The 20963-nt window shown below is 52.6% G+C and overlaps 3 protein-coding genes across 6 annotated transcripts in view; 2 read left to right on the top strand and 1 right to left on the bottom strand.

The window, feature by feature from the left end:
• The window catches only part of UHRF1 (ubiquitin like with PHD and ring finger domains 1), a 56695-nt gene extending 51700 nt beyond the window's left edge, over window positions 1-4995 (top strand). Inside the window, 1 exon segment of the mRNA XM_050770173.1 lies at window positions 3485-4995. Coding sequence (XP_050626130.1) covers window positions 3485-3631 — 147 coding nt within the window. The 3' untranslated portion in view covers window positions 3632-4995.
• Window positions 1-20963, bottom strand: part of MYDGF (myeloid derived growth factor) — a 408533-nt gene that overhangs the window by 306955 nt on the left and 80615 nt on the right. The gene's annotated exons all lie outside the window — the stretch shown is intronic.
• The window catches only part of KDM4B (lysine demethylase 4B), a 184016-nt gene continuing 176086 nt past the window's right edge, over window positions 13034-20963 (top strand). For all 4 annotated transcript variants that reach the window (XM_050770071.1, XM_050770070.1, XM_050770072.1 and 1 more), the window contains exon 1: window positions 13034-13157. The gene's annotated coding sequence lies outside the window, so the exon portion shown is untranslated. The remainder of the gene's footprint in view (window positions 13158-20963) is intronic.

Below are 20963 nucleotides of genomic sequence, written 5' to 3'. Positions count from 1 at the left end.
GGGCCAGGGTGGAGAGGATGGGCCACCGTCTTGGCCCAAGGTCCGGAGAGGGAGGTGCACATCCCCTGGGGGGCAGGAAAGAAGGCTTCCTGGAGGAGGTGGTGTTACCACACAGCATCCCTGGTACCTGGGACAGCAGGTGAAAAAGCCTGGGTGAGAAACCAGCAGCTGGGGCCTGTGGTGGCTCTGGGCACTGGGGCGGTGGCCTGGCATGGGCTTTAGACTCAGGACAGGTGGTAGGTCCCAGGAGGGAAACATGATCCCAGCCGATGGTTTTTTTGTTGTTGTTGTGTTTTTTTTTTTTTTTTTTTTTGAGATGGAGTCTCGCTCTGTCGCCCGGGCTGGAGTGCAGTGTTGCGCTCTCTGCTCACTGCAAGCTCCGCCTCCCGGGTTCACACCATTCTCCTGCCTCAGCCTCCCGAGTAGCTGAGACTACAGGCGCCCGCCACCACGCCAGGCTAATTTTTTGTATTTGTAGTAGGGATGGGGTTTCACCGTGTTAGCCAGGATGGTCTCGATCTCCTGACCTCGTGATCCACCTGCCTCGGCCTCCTAAAGTGCTGGGATTACAGGCGTGAGCCACCGCGCCCGGCCCCCGCTGATGGTTTTCAAAGAGATAGGTTTGGGGCCAGGACAGGGTCTCTTCCCCTCTGTGCTGTGGGCCTTGGGGTCAGATCATTCTCTGGGGTGGAGTCGTCCTGAGCGCTGCAGGGTGCTGAGCAGCATCCCTGGTCCCCACCCACTCCATGCCAGGAGCTCCCTGCCTAATCGAGACAACCACAGATGTCCCCAGACACCTCCCAGTGCCCCCTGGGGGCAGAACTGCCCCGGTGGGCAGTGTGGGTCTGGGTGATGGCTTCTCTGCTGTGACCTCTGGCCAGAGCCGGCAGTCCATGGGACAGGTGTGGAAGGGACTGACCCTGCCACCCCGCAGATCTCCCCAGGCCTCTGAGTTGCCGGCGGTTTCCCTGCCAACTGCAGTCCCGCAGTCCTCTCAGCCATGGGCCACAGCCCCGGGTCTCAGACCCTGTGTTTGCTTTCCTGCCAGGAGGCAGATCAGGGAAGGTCAGGAGACAGGGTGTTCCCAGTCACGCCCATGGCACCTCTGCCTCCTTGGCCCCACCTGCCTCGCCCTGTGGACTAAGTCCTTTCAGCCGTGTGGGCCGCCCTGCGTGCCCTGAGTGAAGTGGCAGAAGCGGTGAGAAGTCGTGGTGTCTTTGGGGCTGGTGGTCCAGGTCTGAGCCATCTCTCACCTCTCAGGCGTGCAGGCACTAATCCCTCCCAGCCTCAGTTGGCCACAATGAGAAGGGACCTGGTATCGACGTCCTGGCCGCCAGGTTGTCGTGAGGGTCCTGGCTTAGCCCCTGGCAGGAAGGAAGTGCTCAGGAGGTGGGCACAGGCAGAGGGCTGGCTGTGGGGGGCTCTTGGAAGAGGGAGGCCTGGGAGCCCCGTGACAGTAGGAAGGACTGTGGGGACACTGGGAAACCACCTTTCCTGTGCATTGGTGTGAAGGCGCAGAAGCGCTGAGGATGTAAAGGAAGGGGCTAACCAGCGTCACTGTGTCCCCACAGTCTGTCCTCGCTGCTCTGTTTCAACTCGGGAAGCTCAGCATTGGAGGGGTTCTGGGAAACAGGCTGTGACCTTCCACCTTGATTTTTTTAAATGAAAAACTTGAGGCTGGCCACGGTGGCTCATGACTGTAATCCCAGCACTTGGGGAAGCTGAGGTGGGAGGGTCACTTGAGGTCAGGAGTTTTTTGTTTTTTTTTTTTTTTTTTTTTGAGACGGAGTCTGGCTCTGTTGCCCAGGCTGGAGTGCAGTGGCCGGATCTCGGCTCACTGCAAGCTCCGCCTCCTGGGTTCACGCCATTCTCCTGCCTCAGCCTCCTGAGTAGCTGGGACTACAGGCGCCCGCCACCACGCCCGGCTAGTTTTTTTGTATTTTTTAGTAGAGACGGGGTTTCACCGTGTTAGCCAGGATGGTCTCGATCTCCGAGGTCAGGAGTTCGAGACCAGCCTGACCAACATGGTGAAACCCCGTCTCTACTAAAAATAAAACAAAATTAGCCGCTCTTGGTGACAGGCGCTACTCGGGAGGCTGATGTGGGAGAATCGCTTGAACCTGGGAGGTGGAGGTTGCGGTGAGCCGAGATCGTGCCATTGTACTCCAGCCTGGGCATCAGAGTGAGACTCCATCTTAAAAAAAAAAAAAAGGCCACAGGCTGCCTGGAGCAGGTGACTGTGCTGTGGTCACTGGGCCTCTACCCTTGTGTTGCCACTGCCCTTGCCCAGCTGCAGACATGTGTCCCTCGTGTAGGCATCTGCGCACCTGTGTGCGGTGTCTCACTCCTCCCTGGCATGCAGCCAGCCCGGTGGCATCTTCCCTGTTTGTCTGCTTGGGAAGTGGAGGCTCCGGGCCTCTCAGCTCTGTCTCCTCCTGGCTTTCTTCCCCGGGCATGACTTGGTTGAGCTTGAATTTAGGAGTCTGAATCTGCCGGACTTGGTTTCCCCTTTCCTCTCATTGACGTGTGTTTATTTTTTATTTTTTTCGAGACAAGGTCTTGCTCTGTCGCCCAGGCTGGAGTGCAGTGGCGTGATCACAGCTCACTGCAGCCTCAGCCTCCCTGGGCTCAGGTGATCCTCCCACCTCAGCCTCCGGAATAGCTGCGCCTGGCTAATTTTTTTGTTTTTGTTTTTTCTTTGAGACGGAGTCTTGCCCTGTCACCCAGGCTGGAGTGCAATGGCGTGATCTCAGCTCACTGCAACCTCCGCCTCCCGGGTTCAAGTCATTCTCTTGCCTCAGCCTCCCAAGTAGCTGGAATTACAGTCATGCGCCTGGCTAAATTTTGTATTTTTAGTAGAGCTGGGGTTTCACCATGTTGGCCAGGCTGGTCTTGAACTCCTGACCTCAAGTGATCTGCCCCCCTCGGCCTTCCAGAGTGCTGGGATTACAGGCATGAGCCACGATGCTCGGCCTGATGTGTGTGTTTATTAAGCATCTACTGTATACCCTGTGCTTGGTGTTGAGAGAGAACACAGCCTCAAAGCTCAGGGAGCATCTGCCCTGTTGTAGATAAGATAAGCACATTAATAAATAAGATGGCTCCACAGGTGGAAGGAGAGGTGACATCGTGAAGGCAGATGGGGCAACGTGATGGGACTGCCTCTGATACTCTAGGGAGGTGTCAGGGAAGGCCCCATAGGGGAGGTGACTTGAGCTGAGCTATGAGTGATGAGAGCCAGGGGGCCGAGCTGTTAAGTGGCATGACTTGCAGGGACAAAAGCCTGGAGGCTGGGTGAGCTTGGAATCTTAGAGGGCCCCCAAGGAGGCCAGGCTGGTGATGGGCGGCAGGTGGAAAGTGAGACTGAAGGTCAGGAGGGGTCCTCTGGACCTGGTGAGACTGTCCTTGCAGCACTGGGAGAGGTGGCCAGGAGCAAACCTGATGGCGTGGATGGCACTTCTCACGCCCCTGCTGTGTCTTACAGGATTGCCTGGACAGATCGTTCCGGGCACAGGTGTTCAGCTGCCCCGCCTGCCGCTACGACCTGGGCCGGAGCTACACCATGCAGGTGAACCAGCCTCTGCAGACCGTCCTCAACCAGCTCTTCCCCGGCTACGGCAATGGCCGGTGATCTCCAAGCACTTCTCGACAGGCGTTTTGCTGAAAATGTGTCGGAGGGTTCGTTCATCGGCCCTGATTTTGTTCTTAGCGGGCTTAACTTAAACAGGTAGTGTTTTCTCTGTTCCCTAAAAAGATTTGTCTTCCTTTTTTTTTTTTTTTTTTATTTTTATTTTTCAAATCTATACATTTTCAGGAATTTATGTATTCTGGCTAAAAGTTGGACTTCTCAGTATTGTGTTTAGTTTTTTGAAAACATAAAAGCCTACAATTTCTCGACAAAACAGTGTAAGATTTTTTAAAGATGGAATCAGAAACTACGTGGCGTGGAGGCTGTTGATGTTTCTGGTGTCAAGTTCTCAGAAGTTGCTGCCACCAACTCTTGAAGAAGGCGAAGGGATCAGTCCTTCTCTCGGGTTCTGGCCCCCAAGGTCAGAGCAAGCATCTTCCTGACAGCATTTTGTCATCTAAAGTCCAGTGAGATGGTTCCCCGTGGTGGCCCGTGGCAGCCCGTGGCGTGGCGTGGCTCAGCTGTCTGTTGAAGTTGTTGCAAGGAAAAGAGGAAACATCTCGGGCCCAGTTGAAACCTTTGTCTCAAAGCCATCCCCCGCCAGACTGCTTAGCGTCTGAGATCTGCGTGAAAAGTCCTCTGCCCACAAGAGCAGGGAGTTGGGTCCATGCAGAAATGGCCTCAAGGGGACTCTGCTCTACGTGGGCCAGATGTGTGGCTGACGCTGTCCGATGAAGGCGGCCATGGACGGATGCCAGCACACGAAGTCACGCCCAAGTGCCTTTGGTTCGTTCCTTCTTTCTAAAGACGACATCGTCTTTGTTGTTAGCACTGAATTATTGAAAATGCCAACCAGATTCTAGAAACTACGGTCATCCAGTTCTTCCTGACACCAGATGGGTGCTTGGGAACAGTTTGAGCCTTACAGATCATTGAAATTCAATTTTTTAACTCGGCAAGTGAGAACTTACAAGAGGATTTTTGTTTTTGTTTTTGTTTTTTTTCTATGAACACATTTTCTAAATGAATTTTTTTTGTAGTTACTGTATATGTACCAAGAAAGATACAACGTTAGAGTTTGGTTGTTGTTTTTGTTTTTGTATTTTTTTTTGAAAGGTTTTGTTAATTTTTCTAATTTTACCAAAGTTTGCAGCCTATACCTCAATAGGACAGGGATATTTTAAATCACATACCTGCAGACAAACTGGAACAATGTTATTTTTAAAGGATTTTTTTTTTCACCTCCTTATTGTTAGATTATTAATGTATTAGGGAAGAATGAGACAATTTTGTGTAGGCTTTTTCTAAAGTCCAATATTCTTTGTCCAGATTTTAGATTCTCAGAATAAATGTTTTTCACAGATAGACTTGATTGTGTCTTCCTATTTGCAAACTGCCTTTGGAGCTTTCTGTGCACTTTTGTGCATTATTTTACAAAAATCCCCGGAGAAACGTGAGGCAGGTGGCTTCAACCCCACTTTACAGTTGAGAAAACTGAGACCCAGGAGATGATGGTGATGGGCTGAGGTTCTAACAGCCTAGGAGGTGCTGGGCTGTTAACTTAGCAGCCTTGAGTGCAGGGGTCAGCAAACCACAGCCAATGGGGCCCAAGTCAGGGACACTGCCTGTCTTTGTAAATAAAGTTTTATTGACACCACCACACCCACTTCTTTATGTATATAGTGGCGTTTGTGCTACTATCAACAGAACTGAGTAGGTGCAGCAGAAACCAACTGGACCACAAAGCTGAAAAATACTCACTGCCTGGCCAGCAAAGCTTGCTGGTCCCTTCTCTCGGGAGGATCACTTGAGTGTGTAGGAGTTTGAGACCAGCCTGTAGACCCCAACTCTACAAATAAATAAAAATATTAGGCCGGGTGCGGTGGCTCAAGCCTGTAATCCCAGCACTTTGGGAGGCCGAGATGGGCGGATCACGAGGTCAGGAGATCGAGACCATCCTGGCTAACACGGTGAAACCCCGTCTCTACTAAAAAATACAAAAAAAAAATAGCCAGGCGAGGTGGCGGGCGCCTGTAGTCCCAGCTACTCGGGAGGCTGAGGCAGGAGAATGGCGTGAACCCGGGAGGCGGAGCTTGCAGTGAGCTGAGATCCGGCCACTGCACTCCAGCCTGGGCGACCGAGTGAGACTCCGTCTCAAAAAAACAAACAAAAAAAATATTAGCCAGGTGTGGTGGTGGTTCTGTAGTCCCCACTACTCAGGAGGTTGAGGCAGGAGGCTGATTGCTTGAGTCTCGGAGCTAGAGGCTGCAGTGAACTGTGATTGCACCACTGTACTCCAGCCTGGGCAACAGAATGAGATGCTGTCTTTAAAAACGTAAAAAAAAAAAAAAAAAAAAATCTCAGATGGTAAAGGGGCTGCATCTTGCAGATTAATTAATTCACACCAACCTATTACTGGTGCCTTTTATTGATGGTTAAGTAACCATATGGGCAGATTTAGTTTGTTTTTGAGACAGTCTTGCCCTGTTGTCCAGGCTGGAGTCCAGTGGTGTGATCACAGCTCATCGCAGCCTCCAACTCCTGGGCTCAAGTGATCCTCCCATCTCAGCCTCCCGAGTAGCTGGTGCCACAGGCATGCAGCACCATGATTGGCAAATTTAATTTTTTTTTTTTTTTTTTGTAGAGATGGGGGTCTCATTATGTTGCCCAGGCTGGTCTCCAACTCCTGTGATTAGGCGATCCTCCCATCTCAGCCTCCCAAAGTGCTGGGATTACAGACATGAGTCACCACGTGCAGTCTGGGGTTTCTTTATGAGTGGTAAAAATGTTCTCAAATTGATGGTTGCCCATGTCTGTGGATATACTAAAATCCACAGAATTGTACACTTTAAATGGGTGAATTGTATGGTATGTGGATTATACCAGAAATAAGTGTGAACATGAAAATAGGAAAGATTCCCAGTACTTGAAGGAAACTCCATAAATGTCCCCAGTGGGCCCTTCCTAGAAAACACGAAAGTGGGTTCGTTGTTGAGATTGCTGCCTTCTCTTTGATTTTTCTCTCACTTTAAAGAACAATGTCATGTTTAAAAAATGAGCAAAGCCCAGAGAAGTATTTGTGGGACTGTTTTGCCACCAACTGTAATGTTGCACATCATATTTCTTTCCTGGTTCACTTTAAAATCTTTTGGCCGGGCGCGGTGGCTCACGCCTGTAATCCCAGCACTTTGGGAGGCCGAGACGGGCGGATCACGAGGTCAGGAGATCGAGATCATCCTGGTTCACACGATGAAATCCCGTCTCTACCAAAAATACAAAAAATTAGCTGGGCGTGGTGACGGGCACCTGTAGTCCCAGGTACTCAGGAGGCCGAGGCAGGAGAATGGCGTGAACCTGGGAGGCGGAGCTTACAGTGAGCCGAGATCGCGCCACTGCACTCCAGCCTGGGCGACAGAGCGAGACTCTGTCTCAAAAAAAAAAAATTTTTTTTGGCTGGGCGTGGTGGCTCACACCTGTAATTGCAGCACTTTGGGAGGCTGAGGTGGGTGGATCACCTGAGGTCAGGAGTTTGAGACCAGCCTGGCCAACATGGTGAAACCTCGTCTCTACTAAAAATAAAAAATGAGTTGGGCGTGGTGGTATGCACCTGTAATCCCAGCTACTTGGGAGGCTGAGGCAGGAGAATGGCATGAACCCAGGAGGCGGAGGTTGCAGTGAGCCGAGATTGTGCCACTGCACTCCAGCCTGGACGACAGGGCGAGACTCTATCTCAAAAAAAAAAAAAATCTTTTTGATTCAAGATCTCACTTTGCCACCCAGGCTGGAGTACAGTGGTGGTGTCCTCATAGCTCACTGCAGCCTCAAACTCCCATGCTCAAGCAATCATCCTGCCTCAGCCTCCTGAGTAACTGGGACTACTACAGGTGCAAACCACCATGTCTGGCTACTTTTATATACATATATATAAAATATGTATATATTTTGATATATATAAAATATATACATATTATATATATATATGTATTTATCTTTTTTTAGTAGAGAGAAGTCTCACTATGTTGCCCAGGCTGGTCTGGAACTCCTGGCCTCAAGCCATCTTCCTGTCTGGGTCTCCCAAAGTACTGGGATTACAGGTGTGAGCTGCCATGCCTACCCTAAAAATCTTGAACAGCTCTATTAAGATAATAGTTCAGGTAATATAAAGGTCACCCTTTTAAAGTGTACAGTTCAGTGGTTTCATTTTACTGCGTGTGTTTTTTTTTTTTTTTTTTTTTTTTTTGAGATGGAGTCTTGCTCTGTCGCCCAGCCTGGAGTACAGTGGCACAATCTTGGCTCACTGCAACCTCCGCTTCCTGGGTTCACACCGTTCTCCTGCCTTAGCCTGCCGAGTAGCTGGGACTATAGGTGCTCACCACTATGCCCGGCTAATTTTTTGTATTCTTTGGTAGAGATGGGGTTTCACTGTGTTAGCCAGGATGGTCTCTATCTCCTGACCTCGTAATCCGCCCGCCTCGGCCTCCTAAAGTGCTGGGGTTACAGGCGTGAGCCACCGCATCTGGCCTACTGTGGTGTTTTTGAGACAGTCTCGCTCTGTCACCCAGGCTGGAGTGCCGTGGCGAGATCTTTTTGTACTGCAACCTCCCCCTGCGATTCTTCTGCCTCAGCCTCCCAAGTAGCTGGGATTGTAGGTGTGCACCACCATGCCCAGCTAATTTTCATATTTTTAGTAGAGATGGGATTTCACCAGGTTGGTCAGGCTGGTCTCGAACTCCCGACCTCAGGTGATCCACCTGCCTTGGCCTCCCAAAGTGTTGGGATTACAAGTGTGAGCCACCGTGCCCGGTCAGCTTAGTGGTTTTAGTGTAGTCGATACAGTTACGCAGCCATCACCACCATCTAATTACAGAACTTTTCCATCCACACAAAAAGAAACCTCGAACCCTTTTGCAGTCACGCCCTGTGTCCCTCCCCCAGCCCCTGCCAGCCATGAATCCTCTCTGTCCTTATGGATTTGCCTGCCCTGGACATTTCATATAAATGGAATTATACAGTATTCTTTTGTGTCTGGCCTCTGTCACTAAGCATAGAATTTTCAAGGTTTATCCATATTGTAGCCTGTGTCAGAGCTTTATTCCTTTTCATGGCTGAGTAATATTCCACTGTATAGATGGGCCACCTTTCTATAATCCCCCTTTGACTTGTTTTAAGATGTAGTCTTGCTCTGTTGCCCAGGCTGGAGTGCAGTGGCACAATCTTGGCTCACTGCAATCTCCACCTCCTAGGTTCAAGCGATTCTCCTGCCTCAGGCTCCTGAGTAGTTGGGATTACAGGTGCGCACCACCGTGCCTGGCTAATTTTTTGTATTTTTGGTAGAGACAGGGTTTTGCCATGTTTTGCCATGTTGGCCGGGCTGGTCTCGAACTCCTGACCTCAAGTGATCTGCCCTCCTTGGTCTTCCAAAGTGCTGGGATTACAGGTGTGAGCCACTGCACCTGGCCTGTATTGTTTTCTATTTTTAAGAGACAAAGTCTCACTTTGTCACCCAGGCTGGAGTACAGTGGCATGATCATAGGTCACTGCAGCCTCAGCCTTTTGGGCTCAAGGGATCCTCCCACCTCTGCCTCCTAAAAGTGCTGAGATTACAGTCATGAGCCCCATCTCTTTTTTTTTTTTTTTTTTTTTTTTTTTGAGACGGAGTCTCGCTTTGTCGCCCAGGCTGGAGTGCAGTGGCGTGATCTCGGCTCACTGCAAGCTCCGCCTCCCGGGTTCACGCCATTCTCCTGCCTCAGCCTCCCGAGTAGCTGGGACTACAGGCGCCCACAACCGTGCCCGGCTAATTTTTTGTATTTTTAGTAGAGACGGGGTTTCACCGTGGTCTCGATCTCCTGACCTTGTGATCCGCCCGCCTCGGCCTCCCAAAGTGCTGGGATTACAGGCGTGAGCCACCGCGCCCGGCTTTTTTTTTTTTTTTAAGGCAGTCTCCGTGGCCCAGGCTGGAGTGCAGTGGTACAATCTCAGCTCACTGCAGGTTCCTCCTCCTGGATTCAAGCGATTCTTGGGCTTCCCCCTCTCTCTCGAGTATTTGGGACTACCGGCATGCACCACCACACCTGGCCAATTTTTGTACTTTTTGTAGAGACGGGGTTTTGCCATGTTGGCCAGGCTGGTCTCGAACTCCCGGGCTCAAGTGATCCTCCTGCCTCAACCTCCCAAAGTGCTGGGATTAAAGCCGCTGCACCCGGCCTCCCATTTCAATTTGTTAATGCAACAGACCAACCCATAGGAGGGAGGGAAATCTATTAAAGCATTGAACATTTCTGCACTCCACACCTTGCCTGTCTAGAAAGATTGATGGAGACCAGTCGGAAATTGAGCACTGGGCCTGCTAATTGGGGATTCCTTGATGTCTGAAAGCCAAGTGAAGCCTCCTGGTCTTGTTTAGGGGGAGGTCCGCAAGCATTCCCTGCCCCCGTCCTTTGTGAGATTTGCATCTGACTGCAAAGAATGGAAGAAAACCTGGGCAATTAGGTGAGTGTTCTCTGAATGAATCTGTCCATTAAAATATTCTAAAGAGCATTTCCTTCCTTTTCGGAGGATGAAGACTGCTTACCTGACAGCAATTCTAGTGTGTTTTTAACATTTAATATGCAAGGTTTCCAAAACTTGGAAAGAATCGGATGGTGAACCCTCAAGGAGACCCACCACCCAGATTCTATGATTGTTAGTGTTAAGTGTTTCTCATAATAGATGGCATTAAAACTTTGTCTACGCAAAATAAAGTGGAGAACCCATTTAGGTGACTTGGTTAAAAACATTTGTATCGTCTGTGAAATCCAAACACCCCCACTGTCTTACAGAATATACTTGGAAGTATAACAAAAAGCCCTATGTATGTGGGGTGGGGACTCCTTCCCTGCATGATTGCCCTTTTTTTTTTTGAGACAGGGCCTCATTCTGTCACCCAGGAGTGCAGTGGTGTGATCATGGCTCACTGTAGCCTTGACCTTCCGGGCTCAAGTGATCCTCCTCGGCCCCCAAAGTAGCTGGGACCACAGGCATGTGCCCCCACCATCGACTCATTTTTTAAATTTTTAGTAGAGAAGAGGTCTCGCTATGTTGCCCAGACTGGCCTGAAACTTCTGGGATCAAGTGATCCTCCCACCTTGGCCTCCCAAAGGGCTGGGATTACAGGTGTGAGCCACTACACCCAGCCTGTCTTTTAATTTTATTTTTACTTTTTATTTTGAGACGGAGTTTGACTCTGTCACCCAGGCTGGAGTGCAGTGGTGTAATCAACGGCTCACTGCAGCCTCCACCTCCTTGGGCTCAGGTGATCCTTTCACCTCAGCCCCCGAATAGCTGGGATTATAGGCATGTGTCACCACGCCCAGAGACTTTTTGCTTTTTTTTTTTTTTTTTTTTGTAGAGACGGGGTCTTGCTATATTGCTCAGCCTGTTCTCGAACTCCTGAGCTCAAGTGATCTGCCCACCTCAGCCTTCCAAAGTGCTGCGATTCCCAGGCATGAACTAAAATTGAATCTTAACTCCATGTGGAATATATGAATATGGTCCCATAGGAATGTAAAACACCCAGAGCTGCTTAAATTCTCCTTTGAGTTCTCTTTTTACCAGCATGCAACTTTCCTTCTCTCCCCAAGGATTAAGTTAGTTTCTTCAGGTTAGGAGGACCTTTTTCTGTACATTGACAGGCTTGTGTGCTCTTAAAAACCTCATGCCGGTTTCTGTGTGTGTTTCCATATACATTTTACTGAGTACAGGATTCTGGACTACTGCCCCTAGCTCAGCGGTTGGAAGATATTTCATGATTGCATGCAGATCGGCCTCCTTTTCTTTTCTTTTTTTTTTTTGAGACGAGTCTCACACTGTTGCCCAGGCTGAAGTGCAGTGATCTCGGCTCACTGCAACCTCTGCCTCAGCCTCTGGAGTAGCTGGGATTACAGGCGTGCGCCACCATGCCTGGCTAATTTTGTATTTTTCAGTAGAGACAGGGTTTTGCCCTTTTCGCCAGGCTGGTCTCGAACTCCTGACCTCAGGTGATCCACCTGACCGTCTCCCAAAGTGCTGGGATTACAGGTGTGAGCCACCACGCCTGAGCTACAGCACGGGGCCTGGCCTCCTTTTCAATTGCTACATAGTAAGTATTCCAGAGTACTGATTGCTATTAAGTTACTTCTCTAATCCCCCGCTGATGGATATTTAGGGCAAAACATTGGAAACAGTTGCAGACAGCCCTGCTGCCCGCATTCTTGAATTGTGTAAGCTCCAGACCTTTTCTTTGGGTACATCACCTCCAGGAAGAACTGCTGGCTGGGTTATAGGGTGGATGCACTTAGAATGTTGTTAGAAAATGTCAAATTGTCCAATTTACACTCCTGCCCGTCCAAATGGGGGCATGCCAACGCCTCTGCAGTGGCCCAGTACACAATGCTCATTTTGTGAAGTCACAGGGTCAAATCTTTCTCCGTGCCTCATCCCACTTAATCCTTGCAACATTCTCAAAGGCTGGTAGACGGGGTGTGGCTACTAGCATCATATCCATTGCACAATTGGAAACAGACTCAGCGAGGTTACTTTGTTGGAGGCCAACCACAGTGAGGCATGGGGCCCGGCTGAGCTTTGAACCCAGGTCAGAAAGGACCAAAGCTCATTCTCTGCCATTTTAGGGAACTTGGGGAGAGGGACCCTAACTTTATTCAGAAGGCCTTGCCCCTTTGCAAAGGTTTGTTGATTGTGATGGAAATAGACCTGAGGGGGCAGGGTGGAGGCTCTTGCTGCTTTACTCTGTTTCTCCTGTTTTCGGTTCTCCTCCTTTGCAAAACGGATCGCTATGTCTTCTAGCTTGGAACTTTGCAAATGGGGGAACGATACGCCCACATTCCGGCCACGGGCTTCGAACCTGCAGCCTGCACGTTCCCGGCCGGTGCTGATGCTGTGCTAGGTCTCACGTACTCAGCCGCCGCCTGATAACCAGGGCGGGGCCCGGAGCGTGCGGGCAGTGATTGGCACCCGCCCCAGCCTGTCCGCGCCTCGGGCTGGCCCGGCAAGCCAATACTAGCTCCTCTCTGTGCGGTCGTCGGGCGGGCCCTGAGGCTCCCTTGTCAATCCGAGGCCCAGCTGCCGTCGGGTTGGTCGCGGCCGCCTTGGCTGGCGTGCGCCCCCTCCAATGAGAACGGAGCCGGTCAGCGGGCACGTGGGTGGGCGCCGGCGTGTCCCCGCCGGGCTGCCAATGAAGAGGCGAGGCCGGCGTTTGTCCCCGCCCAATCGCGAAGCGCGGTGGGCGGGCCGTGCGGTGTTGATGGGCCCGGCGGAGGGGAGGGGCGGAGCTGTCAGCGCGGGCCAATGGGCACTCGGGCGTGGGTCAGGCAGCCAATGGCAGTCGGGGCGGAGCTGGCGCGCGGCCTTATAAGCCCCCCCCGCGAGCGCTGGAGGAGGGCTCGGTCGCCAGCAACCGAGCGGGGCCCGGCCCGAGCGGGGCCTGGGGGTGCGACGCCGAGGGCGGGGGAGCGCGCGCCGCTGCTCCCGGACTGGGTCGCGCACGCCGCCTCAGGTGAGCCCACGGGGAGGCCGCCGGGCCGTGTCCGAGCGCGGACCCCGCCGCCATGGCCGCCCCCGCGTCGCGGCTCGGGGCTGCGGGCGCGCCCGGGACTCGAGGCCCAGGCCTCGGGCGCGGCCTGCTCGGGCCGGGCCTCGCGCTTTGTCCGGGCCGGCGGGGCGGTTGGGGGCGTTAACCGCCCGGCCCGAGGGCGCCTGCTGGTTTTCGGGTGGGGGCGGCGGGGCCGGACAATGGCGGGGCGCGCCCAGGGGCGGGAGCGGGGGCCCCTTCCTGGGCCGGGGGCGCGCGGGGGCTAGGCGCAGACGGTCCTGGCGCCCCGCACAAAAGATGACAGCGTGGGTGGCCCCGGCCGGGCCCTTTTATCACCCAGGACAACCCTCAGCGTATTATTATTATTATTATTTAAAGAAAGCAAGAAAAAGAAAAAAGACCCCAGTACCTGGGTAACCCCCGCCTGCGTTTCTGGCCCTTTGGGCGCCAGAGGGGCTAAGGGGAAGCCCTCCAGCTGGACACCCAGGGATGCCCCCTAAATGCCTATCATTGCTCCTGCGCTGCCCCCACCCCCGGTCAACCTGCTGTGCCTTGGTGGCTTCCAAACTTGCCCCCCGTACGTACCCGAAACCCCACCCCCCCATAAGCATATGCAATCTGGATTTTAGAAAAAAAAACGTCTTGCTATGCAACGGCAGCCTCCACGAGTCTCCCCGTCCCTCCCCCTTCCAGCCCGATCGCCATCTCGAACGAAGCCCCTGCTCTAGAGAAATGAATTGAGGAGTTGCTTCCGCTGAGACCCCTTTTCTGTGTCCCCCGTGGACATGCCCGTGGGAGCTGGGGACGGACTCGCTCTGAAATCTGCTTGACCTGGGGTCTGCCAGGGCCCAGGTCTGCGCTCAGTGGTGGCCATGACAATCAGGCAGGACGGGGTCTCTGTCCACCTGGGCACGGTGGAAGTTTTTTAGAGGCATGTTTTCCGCCCCTGGGGGCAGTGGAGGCATGGACTGCTTTTGGGTGCATCCCATCTGTTTGCTTGGGGGAGGATGCTTGTGTTTTAATAATTCAGCAGCACGTTGTGGGGAAGTGTACCCCGAGTTGTGAAACTAGTGAGAAGGTGGTTCAGCTCCGTGGAGCCCGGTGATCCTGTCATATGTGAAGAGCGTCTTTTTCCATGTGTTTCTGGCTGGGGCATGTATTCAGCAAGTTGCTTTGGGTCCCACCGGGTGCCTGCACTGTCTTGGGATCTCTGGATACTGGGCTGCATTCAAGGGATCGGTGCCCTGCCCCACCCCTCTGCCTCAATGGCCATTTATCAGAATCTCCCCGGGCCGGAGAATGCTCCTAAAAACAGCACCAGTCCTAAAGCAGGCTCATTAGACGACTCCTATGGGCTTTTATCACTGCCGTTCGAGAGCTAATGACTCCCCTAATTCCCCAATAATAGCTTCCTTATGAGCCACCAGGAGGGTTTGTCAACACACGGGGTCAGCCTTCTCCTGCAGCCCCTGCTGACGCAGTGGGCAGCCTCTCTCCTCTTTGCAGTTTATGTTTTGAAACCCTGAAGGTCGGAGTGTAAAGCCGTGGTAGAGTCAACTTCTGTCTGAGCCGAGGATTTCTGGGACTTGCCAGCCTCGTCTCCGTGTGTCTGATTGGACACCTGGCAGGTCCGGGCGCTCCCCCTCCTTGAGCCGGCGACACCAGGACGGGTCAGACCGTCCTGGCCTGGAGGAGGTCACTGCTGGGGAGGAAAAGAGGGTGACGGAGATTCTGCCGCACAGATGGGTGTTTGTGTGCAGGCTGTTCTGGTGGAAGCGTGTACTGTGTCAGGAGCTGCGGGTGCCTGCGTGTGCACGTGTGTGTTTAGTTGCTGAGACTTGAAATATATATGTCGTGGTAACAATCGGTTTGTTCGCATTTTATAGCCTTTTCTTCTTTGGGGAGGGAGCTGCTAACAAGATGTTAACTACTGGGGCTTAAAGGTATAACTGATCAGCCACCGCACAGCACCCCGCCTGGCCTTTGTTGTACTTTTCTGTCTTGTGGAAGAGACCCTTCCTCAGCCTCCTGCCGTGTCTTCAGTCCCTGTCCGTCCTGCAGGAGCCCTCTGGGGGCGGTCAGGGGTCGCCCTCTGTGTCCTTCTCTCCCGCCTGACCACTCTGCCTGCGCTTTAATTCCTAATTGCTCTGTCTCCTCTGCTGGTTTCCTGCCCGTTTGTCCTATGCCCCGCCCACTCCCCCGATGAGCTGGGGAGGAGCCTCAGCTCCAGGGAAGCCATCTGTCCTCGGTTCCATCTGACACCTGTGGGGACGGGCCTTGCGGTCATGCGTTCACCTGGTCTGGGCTGCTGGGTTTTGAGTGCCGAGTGCCATGCTGGGACAGGTTGGGAGGAGTCCCTGGCTCCTGTGGGTTTAGAGTGTGGTGGGGGAAAGGGTGAGCTGGCTGCCCAGGGCCTGGTCACAGCTGGAATGGTGGTGTGCAGTCCGCTGCCCTCAGGCCCAGCTCAGGGAACAGGCAGGACGAGGCAAGGCTGTTGAGGGCCTGAGGTGCATTCATAGGTGGCTTTGTTCCCTGGATCGGGGAGCGGAATTGGGGGTTCAGAGCTGGGTGACCTTGAGCCAGTCACTTGCTGAGTAACAAAGCAGGTCAGGGGGCACTAAACCTTTCCGAGCCCACTGGGCGGGAGGGGACGGAGAGCAGATGAATGGGGTGGAGGCTGGCGGGGGGCTCCGCAAGCCTGTGCTGGTCACCACCATGACAGATCGGCCGTCCTCATCCACAGCTTCACGCTGGGCTCCTGGCTCAGCTCCAGGGACCTGCCATGAGGCAGCTTGGTGGGGCCTTCAGACGCCACAGCCCTCCCCCTTCCTGCCCCAGGAGCCTCTGCTCCTGGCTTAGGATGCCGGACAGGAGAGCAGGGGCCCAGCCTGAGCTCCGTTCTCATCTGGTGGTCTTGGCGACATCTCTGGGTCTCTGCCCTCGGTTCCATGCCCCACACAGGCTTCAGAGTTGGAGAGACCTGGATTCAGATCCCTGCTCTGAGGCGGTCACTTCCCCTCTCTGGTCCTCGCTTTCTTCATCTGTAAAACGGGTGTAATGGGAACACCTTCCTCCCAGGTGGTTGTGAGGATCAAAGCGGGTAAAAGACACTGAAGCTTGCAGGGCGCCAGGAGCTCTGAGTTCAGAGCCGGTTTATTACATGGCAGGACCCTGCTGCCCCATTGGGGTCTCCCCACCTCTGCCGTGTCCACGTTCCGAGCTGGGACATTCCATGGCGGGGCTGTCCTGGGCACTGTAGGATGAATGTGGGCAATATCCATGACCGCCACCCACCAGATGCTAGTAGCAGTGTCCCCTAAGCTGTAGCAACCAAAAATGTCCCCTGGAAAGCACTGTCACCCCCCCAGTGAGAACCTTGGACTTGGCCTTCAGCCCTGCAGCAGCTCATGGTGTGCTGTGACTGTGATGGGCCTCATCTCCCTTTCTGTCCTCCCCACTCCCCTTTAGCAGTGAGTGACTCCTATTTGCAAACTGTGTCCCGGCCACACTCCTCACCTGGTTGTTCAGGTTCTCCGCGACCGTCTTTCTGCCCTTCCAGGGTGGCAGCTTCCACCTGAGAGGAGAGGAGTCCCCCACAGGGTCCCCTGCACTCCGTGCATCTGGCCTCTGAGCTCCGGGTCTTCCTGGGCTGCTCTCTGGCCTCTGAGCTCTGGCAGGTCCTTGCCCAGGCTTGCTTGGCTGCCCCCAGAGGTGGCATTTCCATACCCTCCCAGTCACCATAGCCCTGACCTGTCGATTTGCTGGACCGTTTTCTTTAAATCCATTTTAGAATGACGCACCTCTTTGATCTTGGCCTCTTCCTGAACAGTAATGTCCCCAAAGTTGTGGGACGTTAATGTGCTAGTTGCACATACTTTTATGTATGTATGCGTGTATGTATGCATGTATGTATGTGTGTATGTATGTATGTATTTATTTTGAGACAGAATCTCGCTCTGTCACCCAGGCTGGAGTGCAGTGGCTCAATCTCAGCTCACTACAAGTGCTGCCTCCTGGGTTCAAGTGATTCTTCAGCCTCAGCCTCCCCAGTAGCTGGGATTACAGGCACCTGCCACCACGCCCGGCTAACTTTTGTATTTTTAGTAGACACAGGATTTCACCATGTTGGCCAGGCTGGTCTCAAACTCCTGACCTCCAGTGATCCGCCTGCCTAGCCTCCCAAAGTGCTGGGACTACAGGTGTGAGCAACTATGCTTGGCCAAGTTGCACATACTTTTACTAACCGTGTTCAAATGAGCTTAACCTCTATATTGAAAAAAAGGAAATGTGTATCTTCCCAAATATTGAGGCAGGAGTGGATTGACAAATTGATGTTTTTTGGTTTTCGGACGAATTGATTTTCAAGCTCACTCCCTGCGTGACTTGGCCTGTTCTTGGATGCTGAGCTTGATTAGATCTGGGTCCGTCCATTCCCTGCTGCTCCCTCGAGGAGCTCGGAAAATGGCCTTCCCTGTGGAGGCGGGGAACATGGGAAGTCTCTACCTCCTGCTTAGTTCTGCTGTGAACCTAAAACTGCTCCCTAAAACAAAGTATATTAAAAACAAAATAACTGGCCGGGTGCAGTGGCTCACGCCTATAATCCCAGCACTTTGGGAGGCTGAGGCGGGCAGATCACGTGAGGTCAGGAGTTCGAGACCAGCCTGGCCAACATGGTGAAACCTCGTCTCTACAAAAATAAAAAAAATTAACTGGGCATGGCGGTACACACCTGTAGTCCCAGCTACTTGGGAGGCTGAGACAGGAGAATTATGCCAAGATCCTCCACTACACTCCAGCCTGGGTGACAGGGCAAGACTCCGTCTCAACAAAATAAATAAAATAAAATAAAATAAAATAAAATAAATGGCCAGGTGCGGTGGCTCACACCTGTTATCCCAGCACTTTGGGAGGCCAAGGAGGGACAATTACCTGAGGTCTGGAGTTTGAGACCAGCCTGGCCAACATGGTGAAATCTCATCTCTACAAAAATACAAAAATCAGCTGGGCGTGGTGATGGGCGCCTGTAGTCCCAGCTACTTGGGATGTGGGGGCATGAGAATCTCTGGAACCTGGGAGGCAGAGGCTGTGGTGAGCCGAGATCACACCACTGCACTCCAGTCTGGGAGACAGAGTGAGACTCTGTCTCAAAAAAAAAAAAAAAAAAAAAAAAAAAAAAAGGTACTCAAACGAGTAAAAACCAAAACAAACAAAAGATCTTCCCCTGCTCAGAACCTTCCGGTGGCTTCCTATTGCCCTTGGGAAAAATTCCAGGCCCTTTCACGTGGCCCCTTCGCTCTGTCATCTGTGGCCTTGTCCTTCCTTTCCTCCCGCTCTCCCTCCTGCGCCTGCTCCTTTCCTGGCACAGCCACCTTCCCTGCCCGCCCTTCCCTTCCCCAGGACCTGTGCACTTGCGGTGCCCACTGCCTGGGGCTCTTTCCACCCAGCAGGCTCCTTGTCACTCCAGTCGCCTCCCTTCCCTGCTTCTCCTTCTTTGCATGTCACATGATCAGAGCTGGGTATTAATCTGTTTGTGTATCTGTTTGTCTCATCTACTAGGGCAGGGGCTTTTTCTGGAAGGGCCAGACAGTAAATATTTTCGGCTTTGTAAGCCAGAGGTCATGTCTGTCCAGACCGCTCTGCTTTGCTGTTGTAGCAAGAAAGCTCCCATGGGCAAGTGTGCCTGTGTTTCAATAAAACTTTATTTATGGACACAAACATGTGAATTCCATGCAATTTTTACATTATAAGACATTTTTCTTCTTTTGCTTTTTTTTTTTTTTTTTTTGCAACCACTAAAAGATGTCAAAACCATTCTTAGACTGCAGGCTGTACAAAAACAGGTGGCAGGCAGGATTGAACCTGTGGGTTGCAGTTTGCAAATACCTGGCTAGGGTGTGAGTGTCACACTGTGGAAAACTATGGAAACGTCAGCCCTGTGACCCCCTAAGATGTAGGGCAGCTCCTGGGACATGTTGGGTGTTCAGTAGACATTCCTTGTTGAATGAATGAATTTTTTTTTTTTTTTTTTTTGAGGCAGAGTTTTGGTCTGTGGCCCAGACTGGAGTGCAGTGGGCTGATCTTGGCTCACTGCAACCTCCACCTCCCGGGTTCAAGCGATTCTCCTGCCTCAGCCTCTCAAGTAGCTGGGATTACAGGTGCCTGCCACCATGCCCGGCTAATGTTTGTATTTTTAGTAGAGATGGGATTGCGCCATGTTGGCCAGTCTGGTCTCCAGCTTCTGACCTCAGGGCATCTGCCCGTCTTGGCCTCCCAGAGTGCTTGGATTACAGGTGTGACCCACCATGCCCAGCCTGAGTGTGAATTTGTATCTTCCCAACTTAAAAGCATTTAGAGTCATAGACTTAAAAAAAATATGGGTCATGGCCGGGTGTGGTGGCTTACGCCTGTAATCCCAGCACTTTGGGAGACTGAGGCGGGTGGATCACCTGCGGTCAGGGGTTCGAGACTACCCTGACCAACATGGAGAAACCCTGTCTCTACTAAAAATACAAAATTAGCCGGCGTGGTGGTACATGCCTGTAATCCCAGTTGCTCGGGAGGCTGAGGCAGGAGAATTGCTTGAACCCGGGAGGCGGAGGTTGTGGTGAGCTGAGATCGTGTCACTGCACTCCAGCCTGAGCAACAAGAGGGAAATTCAGTCTCAAAAAAAAAAAAGCGGGGGGAGTGTCATGGGTAATTTCAAGGATCCTTAAAACTGCAGGAATGTAAGAAAATGTGATGCTGACATCCACCCAGACAGCCTCACCATAAAGGAGGAAAAAAGCAGCTACAAACCGTGTAGGTTGGGGGAACACTTCACTGTTTGAGACGCCGGACTGTCTTGCTGTGGGGTTCACACGGCCACCTTTCTGTTACAACTCACCAAGTGTCAGAAGCACGTCGAGTCGTGTACTCGGCCCAAGGAGTTCAGTGTGACCTGGCAGGAACTGAGGTTTTGTTTAAAAGGAAGACGGCATTGCACAATTTCACAAGGCTTTTGTTTTGTAAGCATCCGAACTCTCCTCATTACCAATGCTAGCGCCCCCGATGGGAGGGGCGGGGAGTCGCAGATGGTGGTTTCTTCCAGCCCTGAGCACAGGGAGACTCATGAGCGAGGTGGCTGAGCCGGTGCAGAGCTCAGCTTTGTAGAGTGAGTGGATAGGTGCCCGTTGGTGGCCATCGTGCGGTCAGTGGCCGAGTGGGGGACTGTGCCCGGCCACACTTCCTTTGTCTCACTCTTCTCCCAGCTGACAGGCATTTTCTGAGCCAAGTAGGTCTCTGGCATCTTAGATTTGGGCCTGTCCCAGGAACGTTCTGACTTGTCAAGAAACCGTACCGTTAATTTACGGTCATGCTTTCTTTCCTTGATTGAAATAAACAATCTGGAGAGGCTTGCTCAGAATTTCTTGGCTTTCAAAAGTGGCCTTTTTTTCTTTTCTTTTTTTTTTTTGCTTGCCCTCTGTCTCTCCCTGCTTCTCTGGCTCTGCCTCCCTTCCCCCTTTCTTTTCTTTCTTTATCCACCTCAGCGATCTCAGCGAACACGAGGGGATGGATGACAAGTTTGTGTCCAGCCATCTCTGCCACGCTGGCGGGCTGTGCCTCCTTGGCAGTGGCCGAGCGCGAAGTTGCTCTGTGGCTCTGGACTGGGATCGTGTGTGTTCGGTGGACAAAGGCTGAGAATCCCGAGGCCGACTGCCAATGGCTGCTGCACCCCGAGACCCCGAGGGCTCTCAGGTGCACAGTGACAGTCACTCACGCAGACCTGGCCCT

This window comes from Macaca thibetana, chromosome 19, assembly GCF_024542745.1.
Source record: "Macaca thibetana thibetana isolate TM-01 chromosome 19, ASM2454274v1, whole genome shotgun sequence".
Lineage (NCBI taxonomy): Eukaryota > Metazoa > Chordata > Mammalia > Primates > Cercopithecidae > Macaca > Macaca thibetana.
This window is presented reverse-complemented; position numbering and strand designations above follow the sequence as displayed.